Source organism: Dendrobates tinctorius, unplaced genomic scaffold (genome assembly GCF_039654945.1).
Source record: "Dendrobates tinctorius isolate UK_male_01 unplaced genomic scaffold, ASM3965494v1 ptg000099l, whole genome shotgun sequence".
Classification (NCBI taxonomy): domain Eukaryota; kingdom Metazoa; phylum Chordata; class Amphibia; order Anura; family Dendrobatidae; genus Dendrobates; species Dendrobates tinctorius.
In genome coordinates this window covers 7,487,670-7,506,619 of record NW_027361767.1, presented here as the reverse complement: position 1 = coordinate 7,506,619, position 18,950 = coordinate 7,487,670, and the positions used below count along the sequence as shown (strand labels likewise).

At 46.5% G+C, this 18,950-nt stretch overlaps 1 protein-coding gene across 8 annotated transcripts in view; it reads right to left on the bottom strand.

Moving 5' to 3' along the window:
* The window catches only part of QTRT1 (queuine tRNA-ribosyltransferase catalytic subunit 1), a 353,595-nt gene that overhangs the window by 37,813 nt on the left and 296,832 nt on the right, over nucleotides 1-18,950 (bottom strand). For all 8 annotated transcript variants that reach the window (XR_012234469.1, XR_012234470.1, XM_073587543.1 and 5 more), the window contains 3 exons: nucleotides 12,963-13,135; nucleotides 9,821-9,892; nucleotides 2,071-2,205 (listed from right to left, as the gene is read on the bottom strand). Coding sequence is in view for 6 of the 8 variants with exons in the window: in XM_073587543.1 (XP_073443644.1) it covers nucleotides 2,071-2,205; nucleotides 9,821-9,892; nucleotides 12,963-13,135 (380 nt within the window). In the remaining 2 variants the exon portion in view is untranslated. The remainder of the gene's footprint in view (nucleotides 1-2,070; nucleotides 2,206-9,820; nucleotides 9,893-12,962; nucleotides 13,136-18,950) is intronic.

Genomic DNA, 18,950 nt, shown 5'->3' with positions numbered 1-18,950 from the left:
GAGGATCGAAGATTACGTGAGGGAAGATATTGGGAGATTAGTTCAGATATAGGTAGGGGAAAGGTTGTGGATGGCTTTGTAGGTCAGTGTTAGTAGTTTGAACTGGATTTGTTGGTGAATTGGGAGCCAGTGGAGGGATTTGCAGAGGGGAGAGACAGGGGAGTAGCGAGGAGAGAGGTGGATTAGTCGGGCAGCAGAGTTGAGGACAGACTGGAGTGGTGCAAGAGAGTTAGCAGGGAGGCCACAGAGGAGAGTGTTTCAGTAGTCAAGGCGGGAGATGATGAGGGCATGTACAAGAGTTTTAGTAGATTGAGGGCTGAGGAAGGGACGGATTCTGGAAATATTTTTGAGTTGGAGGCGACAGGAGGTGGCAAGAGTTTGGACGTGTGGTTTGAAGGACAGGGCAGAGTCAAGAGTTACTCCGAGGCAGCGGATTTCAGATGCAGGATGTAATTTTAGGCTGATCTCTCACCTTCCTCATGATCAAGGTTACCCCACGAGGTGAGATTTTGCATGGTGCCCCAGATCGATGTCGATTGACAGTCATTTTGTATTTCTTCCATTTTCTTACCATTGCACCAACAGTTGTCTCCTTATCACCCATCGTCTTACGTATGACAAGACGCTGGTTGAGTCACTGGAGGGCAGATATGTATCACTGAGGTTGTTAGCTTCAGTGATATGAACCTATAAAATGCTTCAACACACTGCTGAGAGGTCTTATTTGGAAATGTTTAGGGCTGGGTTGATTGAACGACTGCAGAGTAGGTGTGAGGCTGTTCAACATATCTCCACTCCAGGGTGGAGTCCAAAGGATAAATACACTGCCTTCTGGCTCATTAGGTGTAGGGTGTGTCTGGAGATGTGAACTCCAGAGCTGTCTGTGAAGATAAAGGAAAGTTGGACCTTTTTTTTTTCATATGTTTGTTTCCTGAGCGGGCAGTTCCCTGCAGCAGCACAGACTATGCCATTGGTTTTGTTTTTATCTCTGTTATGCCAGAAAGGCCGTTTTTATGCGGATAACCCTGCCCTGGTTTATGATGTACCTAAATAAACCCGTGGAAAATTTAAAGAGACAGCGTTCCTGTGTCTACCTCTATGAGCAGCCGAGTGAACCGATCTACCACTATATATAGTCCATCTGTGGACGTCAGGCACTCAGACCATCCTCATGGAGTTAGTTTCTAACCGTTTGTGCAGACACAAGCACATTTGTGGCCTGCTGGAGGTCATTTTGCAGGGCTCTGGCTGTGCTCCTCCTGTTCCTCCTTGCACAAAGGCTGAGGTAGCGGTCCTGCTGCTGGGTTGTTGCCCTCCTACGGCCCCCTCCACATCTCCTGGTGTACTGGCCTGTCTCCTGGTAGCGCCTTCAGCCTCCAGACACTACGCTGACAGACACAGCAAACCATCTTGCCACAGTTCGCATTGATGTGCCATCCTGGATGAGCTGCACTACCTGAGCCACTTGTGTGGGTTATAGAGTCCGTCTCATGCTACCACAAGTGTGAAAGCACAACCGACATTCAAAAGTGACCAAAACATCAGCCAGAAAGCATTGGTACTGAGATGTGGTCTGTGGTCCCCACCTGCAGAACCCACTCCTTTATTGAGTGTGTCTTGATAATTGCCAATAATTTCCATCTGTTGTCTATTCCATTTGCACAACAGCATGTGAAATTGATTGTCAATCAGTGTTGCTTCCTAAGTGGACAGTTTGATTTCACAGAAGTTTGATTTACTTGGAGTTATATTCTGTTGTTTAAATGTGATATATATATATATATACACACACACATACAGTATATATGTAATTATAGATGGTCAAATAAATAGTGTTGGTTAAGCACCACTGTCTCGTCATGTCATTGTATGTGCTGTTGCATCCATGTAACCTGCTCCCACAGATGCCGCAAATCAGTACCTGATTTTGAGTGCAGATTTTGCACTTCATAACCTAATTATTTTTCTCTACTAGCAAGGGAAAAAAGAGGAGGTGAGGGGGGATTGTGGTCTTGTGATGAGGAGACCTTGAGCACTAGATGACACTCTACATAAGAGAGAAGGTCTTACCTAAAAAGTGTCTGCACATTTACTATGGTCCGAGCATCAGCCATATAATCTTCCTCTGCAATCATGGAGCTTTCCTCACCAACAACGACCATGTGAGCAGCGTAACTTACACCACAACGTAGCAGGTCATCAAGACTGCAGAGAAAACAAAACTGCTGATTCCAATATAGTACCGATACATTGCGCAGTGGAAAGTATTGCATTTCCAGAGAGGGGCGCTAAACCATATTACACAGTGGGTAACAATATTTTTTTTGCTTTCCAGACTCTTATTGATGGTGCTAGTATTAATAACTATATGTCATACATATATTATTGTTATTGAAAGGTTTCTTTTTTTAACATAAGTGAAATAAATGGTGCAATCTGTTTAAATACATGTTTAGAAAAATCTGATCAATTAGGCAGTAAGAGAAAAATCTGATTAATAAGGCAGTAAGAGAAAAATCTGATTAATAAGGCAGTAATGAGAAATCTTATTAATAAGGTTGTTAGAGATACATATTACTAGTAAGGCAGTAAGATACAAAACTGATTAATAAGACAGTAAGAGACAAAGCTTTTTAATAAGGCATTAAAAGAAAAATCTAATTAAGAAGGCAGTAAGAGAAAAATCTGATTAATAAGACAGTGTGAAAAAAATCAGATAAATGAGACAGTAAAAGATAAGTCATATTAATAATGCAGTAAGCAAAAAATCTGATTAAGAGACATGTAGAGAAAAATCTGACTAAACGGTATTAAGAGAAAAATCTGACTAATAAGACAGTAAGAGAAAAATATGAATGAAATGGCAGAAAGAGAAAAAAATCCGAATAGAATGTCAATAAGAGAAAAATCTGAATAGAATGTCAGTAAGAGAAAAATCTGACTAATAAGGTAATAAGAGAAAAGTCTGAATAAAATGGCAGTAAGAGAAAGATTGGATTAATAAGACCGTAAGGGTCCGTTTACCCAAACCGACCGCCGTGGGCAGGATACGACTGTCTGTCGGTCAACCTTTACAGATGATTTAAAAGCCTGTTTATACAAGCAGACCAAAATAGACAAAGCAAACTAAGTGATCTGGAGTAGATCTCTCAGTGCGCTAGGCTGTCATGATTCTTGGCAGTGCGAGTCCTGTTTACACAGGATGATGCACAGCAGAGAACAATTAATTTTTGTGTTGCACCATCATTTATGGGGTGATCGGCAACCTGTTTACACATAAAGATAATCGAGAAATGCACGTTTTTAAGAATGCTTATTCACGATTATCTCTCAGTGTAAATGCAACTTAAGAGAAAAATCAAAGCAAAATACAGAAAAGATAAAAATCTGAATAATATGGAAGAAGGCAAAAAATCTGATTAAAAAGGCAGTAAAGATGACCGACTCATGTGGCCCTTAGATATCTCTTGTGATTTCCCCATACACCTGGAACCTTCGGCTATGCTGAAAGTCAATGTACTTTCAAGGGGAAAGCAGAAAAAGCCACTGCCCAAAGCCATTTCATCTTCCCAACCCTTAATCCCCTGATATCAGCTGTCTGGGAAAGCCAGGAGTGGCCCCCATATATATTAGATTATTGAATTATATCACTAATATTAGTGGGTTTGGTCGACTTTAATCTAATGTGTATGGGGGTCTTATTAAAAAAGCAATAAGAGAAAACACGGGTATTACATACCTGGTAATGTGTTTTTTCATGAGACACGATGGCACCATGAGAGAGGGGATCCGCCCAACAAGGACAGGAAACCTTTAAGATAAAAGGGGCAGCTCCTCTCTCCGCATCAGTTGTTTTACAGAGCCCGAGAGGAACTCCGCAGGTTAGTGTACATATAAATAATACATCCTTTACACTACTAAATTTCCAACACCCAAGGGAGTGTATAGTGCTAATAATGCATCCTACTAATGATGTGATCAATAGGGAGGGAATATAAGGGTGCCATCTTGTCTCATGAAAAAACACATTACCAGGTATGTAATACCCGTGTTTTTCCATCATACATGATGGTACCACGAGAGAGTTACAGAGATTTGTATTCTCTTAGGGAGGGATCACTGCTTGTAATACTTATCCCGAATGTGAGACCAGAGGTAGCAGATAGGTCTAACCGATAACGTTTGACAAAGGTAGGCTGAGCGGACCAAGTGGCCGCCTTACAGATTTGGTCAATGGGAGCGTCTGCTCTCTCCGTCCCGGACGTCACCATGGCCCTCGTGGAGTGGGCTTTTATACCTTCTGGAGTAGCCCTGCCTGCACTGCTATATGCTGGCATAATGGCCTTTCTCACTCATCTAGCTATAGTCTGTTTAGAGGATTTTAAGGCCCTTCCTTGCCCCTTGGAATGAGACAAATAATGCCCTCGGTTTTCTCCAAGGTCTCGTTACCTCTAAATACTGCAGGAGACATCTCCTCACATCTAAGAAATGAAGCCTCTCCTAATTCTGGTAGTTAGGGTTAGAACAAAGGGATGACAAGATTATCTCCTGAGCCCTATGGAATTTTGATACCACCTTGGGAAGGTGTGCTGGATCTAATTTTAACACAACTGGCCTGAGTGTAGGGAGGGTCTGTTGATAATGCGAGTAAATCCTCAACCTACGGGCCGATGTGAGCGCCATTAATAAGGCTGTTAAATGTTAGAATCTTTATCTGATGTTGTGTTTAGTGGTTCAAACGGACTCTGTGTCAGAGATGATAGGACTAATTTTAGATCCCAAGGAGGAGGAATAGGGGATGGGACAGAGTCAGCTCTAGTACAGGCCCGGATAAACCTGGCCATCCACCTATTGTTTGCCAGGTCGCAGTTGAATAAGGCTGCCAGGGATGAGACGTGTACTTTGAGGGTACTGACAGCTAACCCCAATTCTAAAACTTTCTGCAGAAATTCCAGTATTGCCACTATCGGGACTTCCCCTTCCCGTATTGGGCCTGAGGCAGATAAGAATTTTTTCGATATCCTCCCATAAATTTTTTGTAGTCACTGGTTTTCTGCTACTGAATAAGGTGGATATTAACCCTGCTGAGAATCCCTTTTTCTCTAGTAGTGACCTTTCAAATTCCAGGCTGTCAAATGCAGCCCGGACTTCTGAGGGTGATTGAAGGGAACCTGTGTTAGAAAGCTCCTAGACCTCTGTCACTGACATCACTCTCAGCCTAGTAGGACCATGGTTTTTTCAGCCAAAAGGGAGCTACCATAATTCACTCTGGCTCTGTCCTCCCTGATCTTCCTCAGAATCACTGGTATGAGGCATATTGGAGGGAAGGCGTACAGGAGACCTGATGTCCCCTCTATCCTGAAGGTGTCTACTGTCAACGGCCTGTCTGCAGGATTTAGGGAGCAGAATTTCTGACCTTCCTGTTGGCTTTTGAGGTGAAAAGATCTATACTGGGTTTTCTCCGCATGTGCACTATCCATTGAAAAATGGACTCTTCTAGGCACCATTCTCCTTGCCTCAAGTGTTTCCTGCTCAGAAAGTCTGCCTTCAGGTTGTCCACAACTCGGATATGTAGGGCTGATAATGAGAGGAACTGGTGTTCAGCCAGAGTCATGATCTGACCTCAAGCTGCTTAGCGGAGGTCCTCTGACAAGAGCAGTCACCTTCAGCCTAAAAGGACCGGTGACTTATCTGCATCAAGGACTGAGAACCGGTGTCTCCCTGGTGATTTACATATGCAACCACTGCTTGGTTGTCTGACAGGACTCTCACATGGTGTCATCTTTAAGTGTGGTAACAATTCCTTCTCCAAAGGGCAGAGCCCTGTATTGGAAGTGACGCTACTGAGACCCATCTGGACTGTCACTCTGAGTGATTTGTGGCCTTATTACCGAATCAGAATGTGGTGATAAGTGTTCTTGAGGTCCGGTACTGCTTGAAGAAAGAGGAGTTCTACTGCTGACCTTATCGTCTCCATCTTGGAAGACGGGATTATCAGATACCTGTTGAGGTCTTTTCAGGTTTACAATTGTCCTTCAGGAATTGTCTGGGGTGTTTTGTTTTGTTTTTTTTGTTTTTTTTTTTAAATAGGGGGGAGTAAAATTCTACCCTTATACCGGAATCTCTTCCAGGATATGATTGTCTAGGAGTGAGATTACTTCTCCTTCCAGACTGTCTTTCTTGAGAGGCCTGTATATATCCTCGTGGAGGCCAGTGGTGGAACCTTAACTCCAGACCTGATCCCGCAATTTGCCGGATCCAGGTGCTGGACGAGATCCTCTCCCAAGCTGGGTGGAAGTGCACCTGAGAAGGCCTGTCACTGGGAGGGTTTTTTGGTGTCTTTGGAGGGCTTACCGAAGTAGAAGCCTCTCCCATCTCTGGATCGCTTGTCAGAGTTGTATCTGTCTTGATCCTTGCCAACAAAGATCCTTATATTGCCGTCTCCTGGACCTCCGGCCCTTCTGGAAGGAGCTCCAAAAAGGCCTGAAAAGACTGTTTTTTGGGAAATTTTTCTTTTGTTGTCCGCTTTTCCTAATACATCATCCCTCACACAGCAAAAAGCAGAGTTACATCTTTGCCTGTGTGTCCCCCGGTTAGCATTTAAGCCATACTGCACGGCATCCCACATTAGCCAAAGCTGCTGATTTCGCTGCTAGTCCTGCTGAATCCTGCTGCAGCCTCAGCTAGGAATACTGCCGCTGCTCTTATATCTCGTATTGCTTCTAGGATAGACTCCCTGGGGACTGTTTGCTCTAGCTGATCCTCCAGGTTATTAATCCATATCTTAAGGAATCTAGTCACACAAATGGCCACGATAGGTGGCCTTAGTGCCCCAGCCGAGGCCTCCCAGGCTGTTTTAAGACAATTTTCTGTCTTTCTGTCAAAGGTTCTTTCAGGGAAACCTAAATCCTCAAAGAGCACGGAGGACTTTCTGGCGACCTTTGAGATCGCTACATCAATCTTTGGAGCCCCAACCCAGGATGAGGATGTCTCTTCCTCAAAGGGGTACCTCCTTTTCAGGGAAATGATTATCTGGGACTTCTTATCTGGTTTTTCCCATTCTCTTTTAACGAGTCCTTGTTAATAGGGAAGGCTCTACATTTCCCTCATAGCCAGTTGTGGAACATGAGTTCTATGGCTTTTTGCTTTCGCATCTACCAGTCCCATGGTAGGCCAGACTGTTTTAATAAGCTTGTCTGTACTGTAGCTTTCACTAGGAATGTATCTTTCGCATCTGAGCTACTTCCTGAGTAGCGAGATTTAACTGAGTCCTCCTCTGATCCTGTGGCGTTCTCCTGAGAGATCAATGAGGGGCTGGCCTATCCCTTGCTTTGCTATCCGTGTCCGTTGACTCTAAAGCCCTTACTGACTTACAGACTTCTGACTGGATCAGGGATCTCAGGCTCTCAGCAAAGAGGGTGTCTCCTCCGCTACTGTTTTATCAATACAGGCCTGATACAACCTCTTATTCCTAAGGGACTTTTTTGCTTAAGGAATATTCCTTATTCCTAGCTTTTGATTTACCCCTTTTTTAGGGACCTCCAATGCTCTACCCCACCAATGTATGTAAAAAGAGGGGAGAGAGGAGACAAGAGAGAAAGAGAACAGATATTATCGTACTGGATTTTCTCGAAGCTCACTCACCACTCGGACACTTCACAGGACCAGTACCGGATATGGAGGCTGCCTGGTCTGTTCACTTGTCTCCCAATGGTAATATGGACCCCTCCTTTTTAACACCAAGACGATCCGCCCATATGCCGTCCGAGCGGCTTCCACTGTAGTTATGGCGTGTCTGGCTCTTCTCATCTGAGCGAGACCGCCACTCCTGCACCTCCTGGCGCGGCTGTAAGTGCTCTGGCGAAAAAGGCTCTCAATCTTAACAAGTTGTTTTAGCTGCTGCCGCTTCCAGATGAGAACAGTCACGTTCAACTTAGAATGGCTGGTGACCCATGCCAGCACTTCTGACAGCATTACCCCCCAATTTTTTTTATTTTTTTTGATCACCTGGTTGATCCTGCACCTGCCGGTCGCCTACGCTTTGCCTCGCATGCGCGCTGTGTTCTGTGCACGCCTCCAGCAATGAAACAGCGCTTTACTATGCCGTGTCTGTGCACTCGTCCGGCTCCAGGATCGCACACGCGCGCAGCGGTAATCACTTCCGGTGCGCACTCTGTATTACTTCCGGTGCGCACACCCTGTCATCTGAGCACTCTATCACCTTCAGTGTACGCTCCCCGACCTTCCGGACCCGCAGCTGCCGGCACACGTCTGGGTGCACCCACCATGTGTGTCCCGGCTTCTACTTTCTGTGCGCGCCCGCCTCCGGAGCGCGCTCCCGAATCCAATAGCTGCCTGCTCCAAGGTGTCCCCCAGCTGCGCGCACCCGGCTTCCCTTCCGGTGTGCGCCCGGATCACCGAGCACCTGTTGCGGCGTTCCTACGCCATCAGCCGCCATGACACCCGCTGCTGACGCCCTTATACCTGCGGCCCCCATGGACCTGGTCTCAGGAGGAAGCCTCAACACTGCCCTGGCCACCTCTGTTTGCAGGTACTCATTTCCCAGGGCAGTCCACGGTGTCCGGCTTGTGCTCGACAGGGAGGGATCCAGAAAGGGTCTTCCGAGGAGTTTTACCTCTGCCCGGGCACCGATGTGCCTCATGGGCTGCATGACCACCAGATGTCAACAGGGAGGGAGCACAGAAAGTGGCCTCCGTGGATTTCTATGGGGTATGTCGGCATCAGGGAGGGTACACCCAATGTGGCCTCCGAGGCTCTAAATTCACCCGGGCATTTGCCTTACGGGCTATGGCCATGCATTCGCTCAGGGGGGGCATGGGAATACATGGCCCTCGAGGCGACTACCGGTACCTGGTGACGGATGTAGCAGATCGGTGCCTGCCAGTAACCATCCAACCCAGGCCCAGGCATCCTCTTCTTTCTTCAAGGATCTTCAAGAGTCTTCATCTTTAGGGTTCCCCATCAAGGACAGGAAACCAACTGATGTGGAGAGAGGAGCCGCCCCTTTTATCTTGAAGGTTTCCTGTCCTTGTTGGGCGGATTCCCTCTCTCGTGGTGCCGTCATGTATGATGGAAAAAATCTAATTAGAAAGGCAATAAAAGGGAAATCTAATTAATAAGGCAGTAAGAAAATCTGATTAATACGGCAGTAGAGAAAATCTTACTAATATGGCAGTGCAGAAAAATCTGATTAATACGGCAATGGAGAAAAATCTGATTAATTAGGCAATGGAGGAAATTCTCATTAATATGGCAGTGCAGACAAATCTGATTAATACGGCAATAGAGGAAAATCTGATTAATATGGCTATGGAGAAAATCTGATTAATATGGCCATGGAGAAAAATCTGATTAATATGGCAGTGGAGAAAAATCTGATTAATATGGCAATGGAGAAAAATCTGATTAACACGGCAATGGAGAAAAATCTGATTAATAAGGCAGCAAAGATAAATCTGGTTTATGGGATTGTGAAAGGATAACCCATAAATGGCTAAAAATTAGTCTGACTGCTGAGATCCCCATGAGGTGGGAAACCTAGGTAGATGTGTTAGGATTAACTGAGCTTGGGCGTCAATGAAAGTCTGAATAAGGATGTAAAGCAAAGAATGGGGTAGACCTGGCGTTCGCTCTGGGAGTGAATGTAGCTGAGCTGCAATACCGTATACAACATGTGAGCAGGTGTGGCGCTATTTTTGGCAGCATTTTTTTAAAGTTGGGCAGATATGAAGGTACAATATACAGAGTGTAATGGTCCCATATAATAAATCATATTGATATCTTTCTCATTATTACTCACTTGTCAATGGATCCCACCATGTAATAGACAAGAGGGAACCAGCAGATCGCTTCAAGAAACTGTGTGTCCGGCCTGAAGGATAAGATGATAAAAATGTAAAAACGTTTACGCATCTTTACCTACCTTGAGATATATATACACGTATATACAGAGTGTACTGTATTGTACAGGGGTCTCAAACATGTGGCTCGTGTGCGGCCCATGAGGCTGCTTCATGCGGCCCGCAGGCACTATATACACCTTGACGATTGTGGCCCGGTCCAGGGGTCCGCCGACGGCAGCTCTTTATTGCAGATGAAGGTGCGTCCTTGGACGCACAATGAATTGAAATGTTTTTCCACACAGAGTCAAGCTCTATGCACAGCAACATCAATGCCAGCTGCTGGCCAATCAGAGGCCAGCCAGCTGACATTGGCCAATCACAAGCCAGCCAGCTGACATCAGCCAATCAGAGGCCAACGGCTGTGAAGACGCGGCTGCGTATGATGCCACTGCCAAGCTCCAGCAAGCCGATGTCAGCTGCTGGCCTCTGATTGGCCGATGTCAACTACTGGCCTCTGATTGGCCGAGGATTGTCACATTACTAAAAGAAGGGGACCAGGATGGGGCATTACTACAAGATGAGGACTAGGATGGGAACATTACCACAAGATGGGGACATGGTTACAATATGGGGACCAGGATGGAGCATTACTACAAGAAGTTCACCAGGATGGGGCAATACTACAAGATGAGGACCAGGATGGGGAAGGGGGCATTATTACAAGTTGACCAGGATGGGGGAGGGGGCATTACTACAAGATGAGGACCAGGATGGGGGACATTACTATAAGATGAGGATCAGGATGGAGCATTACTACAAGCAGTTCACCAGGATGGGGCATTTTTACAAGATGAGGACCAGGATGGGGGGGAGGCATTACTACAAGACAAGGACATTACTCAAAGATGAGGACCAGGATGGAGGGCATTACTATACGATGAGGATCAGGATGGGGATATTACTACAAGACGAGGACATTACTCCAACATGAGGACCAGGATGGGGAGATTAGTACAAGAAGGGGACCAGGATGGGGCATTACTACAAGAAGGAGACATTACTATAATTTGGGGACCTCAATGTGGACATTACTACAAAAGGGACCAGGATTGGGATGTTACTCAAGGATTAGATCAGGATGGAGCACGTGTATAATAAGGGGACCAGGATGTGGCATTACTACAAGATGAGGACTAGGATGGGCACATTACTACAGGTTGGAGACATTGCTACAAGATGAGGACCAAGATGAAGCATTACTACTAAACGAAGGCCAGGATGAGGGACATTACTATAAGATAAGAATCGGGATGGGAACATTACTACAAGATTAGAACGAGGATGGGGAAAATACTACAAGAAGGTGACCAGGATGGGTACATTACTCCAAGATGAGGACCAGGATGGGGCATTACTACAAGATAGGGACATTACTACAATATGGGGACCTGGATGGGGTGAATACTACAAGAAGGGGACCAAGATGGGGCATTACTGCAAGAAAGAGACTTGGATGGGGACAGTTCTACAAGATGGGGACATTACTACAACATGGGAACCTTAGTATGGACATTACTAGAAGAAAGGGACTAGGATGGGACTAGGATGGGGCATTACTCAAGAAGGAGACCAGGATGGGGCACATTACTACAAGAAGTTTACCAGAATTGCTATATGGTGCTATTTGTAAGACATATTACTAGATGTGGCCAATTGGGGGAAACAAAATTGTAAAAATTTAAAAAATAAATCAAAATAAAGCGTGAAAAAATATTTGTCCACTAAAAATGCTGTTGTATATATAAACTAAAGTAAAGCAAAAAAGTGCACGTTCCACATCTAAGCCACGACCCAAGCTATAAAACTGTGCCAGCCCATAACCCATACGATGAATGCCATTTAAAAAAATAAATATATAAACATGGAAAAAATGTTTTAAAAAAATGATCAAAAGGTGTATTGAAAAAAATGGTATCACTAAAAATGCCACGTTTAATTGCAAATAATGTGGCCCCTTAAATTAATTACCATATTTTTCTATATACCCTGCTGAGTTTGAGACCCCTGATATACAGTATATATGTTTAGGGTAACAACAAAAACATAGAATTAGTGTATCTGTTGATTACAGGTTACAAAGCAATTAGTAGACCTTTACCTGTTCTATAAAGGTGGAGGGGACACAAAGAAAAACATCTAAGGGGAAAAGACCCTCATCCAACAGTGTGTTCATTACAAGTATATATGACTGAAGCGATTCAATATTTCAGGATGCCATCCCCTGCCCATCCAGTAGGTAAAGTTATGATGCAGTACCCTGCCCATCCACCAGGTAAAATTATGATGCAGTACCCTGCCCATCCACCAGGTAAAGTTATGATGCAGTACCCTGCCCATCCACCAGATAAAGCAACGACGCAGCACCCTCTCCATCCACTAGGTGACGTTATAATGCCATACTCTACCCGCCCACTCGGTACAGCTATGATGAAGCACCCTGCCCATCCACAAGGTGAAGCTATAATGCCTTCATATGCACATCAACTAGGTTAAGTTATAAAGACATCCTCCACCCATTCATAATGCTATCCTCTGTCCATGCCCTAGATTAAGCTATAACGGTGTCCTCTGCCCATCCACTAGGTGAAGCTGTAATGAAGTTCCTTTCCTATCCACTAGGAGGAGCCCATCCAGTGATGTCCCAAGGGGCAATTATAAAGAAAAAGAGGGGGGTAACTAGAGAAATTACATTAGGTAGCACATAGATGCAATAGTCTGTCCCTATTCAACCCTCTTCAGAGCCTTCCTGACCGTGAAGGTTGGCACCCTAAAGATAAGCAATATGGCTCCCCTCATTCACCGTAGACGGACCCTACCTGCAGACTTTAGAGTGACACATCTCTGAAAACAGAGAAAACACGAATAAACGCCAGCAAGTATCCCATATATGTTGTGTCTTAGCGGGGTGTACTGAGCTATGTCTGGTTACACCTTGGCCACTACTACTTTATTTGTTTTTCTTATATATAGTACATTTTGACAACTTCCATCATGATCTGCCCTATAATTCCCCTCTAGACTTCACGGGTGGATCCTCACGGGTTCTCCAGGAGGAGGATGATGGGACTCAGCTCCTTCTTGGCTCTGTAATATGCTCTCAGAGGAACTATGAAGTTATACAGCCCGTTGCCCGCTCTTTCCGCTGACACAATCACCAGGGCGTTCCTGAAGCCGTATGCCCTCGCGTCTTCATAGGGAAAATGGTGGCAGCTCTGTAAAGGGTTAAGAAGATAGGATTGAAAAAACAAGGGAAGGTATGTAACAATGGGACATAGCACATAAACTAAAAGATGACGCCTTGGGAAAAACCTAAATATGGAGCTGGAATAGGTTTCACTATGTATGTCAGTATATTGTGAGCATTTTAAGATTTATTGTACTGCTGGAGACTAGAGAGGCAGGATTTCACCATGGATAGCACCAGGCGGGGGAGTTGGTATAAGGACAGAAAACTTTGAGTGCGTATAGTTTTATCCCACTTTGAGTCTTGCTTTAGTTTGGGCAGTATAAGATTTATTGTACTGCTGGAGACTAAAGGGGCAGGATTTCACCATGGATAGCACCAGGCAGGGGAGTGGGTATAAGGACAGAAAACTTTGAGTGCGTATAGTTTTATCCCACTTTGAGTCTTGCTTTAGTGTGGGCAGTATAAGATTTATTGTACTGCTGGAGACTAGAGGGGCAGGATTTCACCATGGATAGCACCAGGCGGGGGAGTGGGTATAAGGACAGAAGCCTTTTAATGTGCCTCTTTAGGCCATTTATTCATTTTTAGTGGCATATAACATCATATTCCTAGAGAGGGTAAAAATTTGTCCCACTTTAAATTTTAGATTATTATGGGCAGTAAAAGATTTATTATACAGCTGGAGCCTAGAGAGGCAGGATTAAACTATGGGTAACACAAGACAGGAGAATCGGTATAATGACAGAAGAATTTTAGGGAGTATAATTTTATCCCACTTTGAATTTTAGTTTAGTGTGGGCAGTATAAGATTTATTGTACTGCTGGAGACGAGAAAGGCAGGATTACACAACGGATAACACCAGACAGGGGAGTGGATATGAGCACATAAGCCTTTGCATGTGTGTCCTTAGGCCATTTATTCATTTTGAATGACAATTAACATGATCTTCGTAGAGAGGGTACAGTTTTTTTCCACTTTGAATGTTCGTATTGTTTGGGCAGTATTAGATTTATTATACTGATGAAGACTAGACACACAGGATTTACACCATAGATAACATCAGATGGGGTAAAGGGCATAAAAACTGAATATCCTGCATTGATATGTGGCGCCCCCAGGAGTATGGTCGCCACAGTGGCATTGCCTTCCTCCAGGGAGGGTGATGTCAGGCTTGGAGGCAATGAAGGGTCTCTCTAGCAGTTAATCATTCTCATGCAACAAGGTTCCCACTCCGGGCAGCAGAGGGAGCTCTGAACCAGGATTGGGGGAGGAGCGCGCTCTGGGGGCCAGGAAGGAAAATAGTCAGTTAGTGTGAGGAGGGCAAAGAGTGTAGACGTGTGGAGAGAAGCTGGAGGTTGAGCTGAGGATAGAGAGCTCCCTCCCAGTGATAGCGCATGATCTGGAGCCTGGTCTCCATGGTTGTATGGATACTGAAGGTCCTGCAACAGAAACCAGAAGAATAGGAAGCTGTAAATGCTCTATTCCCAACTAAGACTCGGAGGCACAACCGCGACGGGTGAGCCAAGAGAGATAGAGGGCTACCGCTGTCTGCCATATGAGGTAGTTCTAAGAGAAGATAGGAAGGAGGAACTTCAGTGTAGCACAGTACTGGATGCACCTCAGGCAAGCGCTAGAGAGGAGACTACACAACACACAAGGTGCTTCCTGGCTAGCCTGCTCCTGTGTCATCTGTGATCATTACCCTGGACTGCGTTTGCCAAGTAAAGGTAAAGAAACTGCACCCTATTGTGTCCTTGCCTCCTTCCTGCAACATCCTCAGCACTGCTACATCTCTGTGCCAAATACTGCACCCTCTTCCTAAACATTCCGCTACACTGCCCTGGGACCAACAGCCCTACCTGTGGAGGGCTACAACATCATTGCTGCACTACACCATCTGTCCCAGAGGATCTGCTTGCAGCGTCGGCTTAACACCTCCCTTGCCGAACACCACAGGTGGCGTCACGAATCACTTATAAACTTTATTCCCAACTCAACCCCTTTTACATGGGCGACCAGGGCCACGGACCAGGTCACCGCTGCTGTGACAATCCCCTCTGAGAGACCGACCCAGTATGAGTACCTCACAGCCCTGTGAGGGCGACCCATTTTGGCGTCACAAACAGGATTACGGAGCCTGGTATCCCCGGGTCCCGTGTGCCAGAGACTGGGTTTGGTGCTATAGACTGTGTGTGAAATTGGAGCCATTGCCGCCATTATCCCGCTGCTTGGCGCGCGTGGGAGACCAAAGAGGCGGGCCTTCGTGGGCGGAGCCTGCAGAAGAGCGCGAGGAAGCGAAGTGCCGTGCGGGAAGAGAGGACAGCGTGTGAGGAGGGGAGGAGCTGAGGCCTACAGCCGGTAAGCCGCTCAACCCCGGGGCATGGCAACCGTTAACTAGGGGGGAAGGAGAATGTCTGAGGCAAGCGTCAATGCAGCAGCGGACGCCCCCGCCAGCCCCTCAGCACCGCATGAGGCAGTGCCCAACGCAGCTGCGGCTCCAATAGCACCCGCCGCAGCGGTCCCCATAATGCCGCTGTCCATGCCCTACATACCGGGAGCGGGCTGGCTACCGCAGTACTCGGGTGAGTCACATACCCTGAGTGAATTTAAAGCGAGACTGTACAGTTTGTTTGAGGTGTATCCTCTGTCTGAAAGCCAGAAGGTGAATATCCTTATTGGACAGCTAACAGGTGCAGCACAGAGAGAAGTAAAAACCTGGCAGGACACTGATAAAGAGACCGTCAAAAAGATTTTGGCCAAGCTGAAAAGCACCTTTGACACCCGCACTGCAGCTGAAATCAAAATGAGGTTCTTTGGATGTAAACAGAAAGTGCAGGACAGTATAAGGGACCATGCTCTTAACCTGCAGGAGGCGCTGCGAGCCGTCAAGCAAATTGATCCTGACAGTGAGAAAGAGGAAGACAAACTGTTAAAAGAGCAGTTCATTGAAGGGCTCCTATCCAGTACCCATAGAGCGCAGCTGCGCATCATAACCCTACAAAACCCTGACCTGGACTTTGCTGATTTTAAGGACAGGGCTATCCGGGTGCTGCAGGAACCAACTGTCAACCATCCAGTGCCCCCTAGGCGCCCAGCAATCACCTACCACCAGGAAGCAACATCTTTCCCTTCCATCCCTGTGGAGGCTGATGCACAGACTCTGGATAAAGATCCAACTGAAGAACTGCGTCTTCGAGTCCAGGAGTTGACCAAAGGTATGGCTGCACTTTCTAAAATGGTGCAGTCCCTGCAGGTGTCCTCCAAGGAGAAGATCCAGCTTGCTTCCAGTCCAGAGGATGTCCAGTGGCTCCGGAAGAGGAGAACCCCGCCACTCCGAGGGAGGAACAACGACCGCTATGATCAGGACGGACGTCCCATTTGTCGTCACTGCCACAAGGCAGGCCATCTTGCAAGATTCTGTCCTTTAAACGAGTAACCCCTGGGGCAGAGGGCCAACCCTCAGGAGTAGGACCACAAGGCCCAAGGAACTGGCGAGCCAAGTATGTTGGAGGGAGACCGATCCTCCCTGTGGTGATTGACGGCATCCCCATGAACGCTTTGCTGGACACTGGCTCCCAGGTGACCACTATGCCCTATATCCTCTACAAGCGGTATTGGGCTGACTCTGAACTCACCCGTGGCCCAAGTGATGAACTAACAGTGGTTGCCAGTAATGGTCAGTCTTTACCACAAGTGGGATGTAAAGAAATTACTGTTAAAGTGGGGAGGGTGGAGTTAAAATCTCAAGGTCTAATAGTTGTGGATATTGATCGACGTGAATGTAATCCCATGATGACTCTTGGTACAAATGTAATTGAAAATTGTCTTTCCGAGGTTACTGACTTGTTGCAACAGGTGGCTGAGACTGCTGGTTCCAGTGAACAACGAGTCCTGCAGAAGGAGATCAAGGCCCTGATGCAAAGACAGCAGGTAGAACTCTCTGGTGGAGAAATTGGCAGCGTCAGAGTGAGTGATGCTTTCCCCATTGCAATACCCCCCAGATGTGAAATGTTGATTTGGTGTCGGGCAGCTATAGGCCTCAGAGGAAAAGATTACCAGGCATTGGTAGAACCAGTGTACTCTGATAGCCGGCCCACTGTCCTGACAGCCAGATGGGCGGTTGATGTACGTAAAGGGAGAGTACCTGTACGCCTTTTGAACTGTGGGGAGGAGGAGGCCACAATACCTCGGTATGCCACAGTTGCTAAGCTGCTCACTGTCAGTAACAATGCAATGCAGGCAGCAGAGCCCTTGGTCTCATTCGACCAGGTGGAGGACAATGGCTCTGTAAAGCAGCTGGAGGAGTGGTGCCAGCAACTGCAGGTGGGGTCTGACTCTACACCTTCATACCAGAAAAATGGGGTTTACAGGGTGACCCAGGAATATGAGCGGGTATTCAGTAAGCACCCTCTAGATTTTGGGAAGGCAAAAGGGGTTCAACATCATATCCCCACTGGAGATCATCCACCCATAAAAGAAAGCTACCGGCCTATACCCCCAACACAATACCAATGTGCTAAAGGTATGTTGAGAGAGATGAAGGAAGCAGGGGTTATCAGAGATAGTTGTAGCCCCTGGGCAGCTCCCATAGTTTTTGTAAAGAAAAGGGATGGTACCATGAGAATGTGTGTTGATTACAGGAAAATTAATAGCATTACACATAAAGATGCCTACCCATTACCTAGAATTGAGGAATCATTAGCTGCACTTAAAACTGCTAACTACTTTTCCACCTCAGATCTCACTAGTGGGTATTGGCAGGTATTGGCAGGTCTGGCTTGAAAGAGGTCACCCTAAATCCATTGCCCCATCATGACTGGGCAGAAACTCAGGATAATGACCCCGCAGTCCACCTGGTGAAGGAGTTACTGTAACGGGGTCTACCCAAGCTGGGGAACCTCTTTCAGTACCACCCCGTGTTTTCGGAGGTCCGCTCTGCGTTGGCTGGAGTCTGAATGAATGATGCTGGCTGGAATTCCTCTGAGTACATGGGCGCATATAAAAGATCACTGCTTCTCCATGTATTTCCAGTCTGACAACACTTTACTCACAGGACACAGAATATATCACACAGATACAGAGGGCAGGCCAGACATGCATTACAAAAGCTGCAGGTGGCTGGAGCCTGCGGATGTTTACTGTGGAAATTACAAAGGTGGGGGGAGGGCGGACAAAAAGGGGAATGCTGATACATTAGGGACATGCATCTCTCATAGAACCTATTATACATCCATATAACTGCACAACATATTCTGGGTGCTAAGTGGTTCTGTAACACGTAACACGGCTCCCCCTTTTCAGCGACGCGATCGGCATACACAGTCTGATCCTCAACGGATCGGTTTGGGGATGACCGAAGTTTATGGGGTTGGTACAAGTTCCGTTTGTTGACTTAGTCCATCGGCGTTACCGTTTTGTTTGCCAGGTCTGTAGTGGATGGTGAAGTCCAGAGGTTGTAGGGCTAAACTCCACCGCAGCAATCTGGCGTTGTCTCCGGAGACCCGATTAAGCCAGACTAGGGGATTATGGTCCGTTAGAAGGGAAAACTGTCGTCCATACAAATATGGTTGCAACTTCTTGAGTGCCCATACTACCGCCAGGCACTCCTTCTCGATGGCCGCATAGCTTACTTCATGGGGCAGTAGTTTCCGACTCAAGTAAGCTACCGGGTGTTCTTGGCCGTCCGGCCGGACTTGGCTCACTACTGCCCCCAATCCAAACATAGAAGCGTCCGTATGAACAAGGAAACATTTAGTTGGATCGGGTGCGGCCAATACAGGGGTATTGGTGAGGGCGTCCTTTAGTTGGCGGAAGGCTTCCTCACACTCTGAGGTCCAGG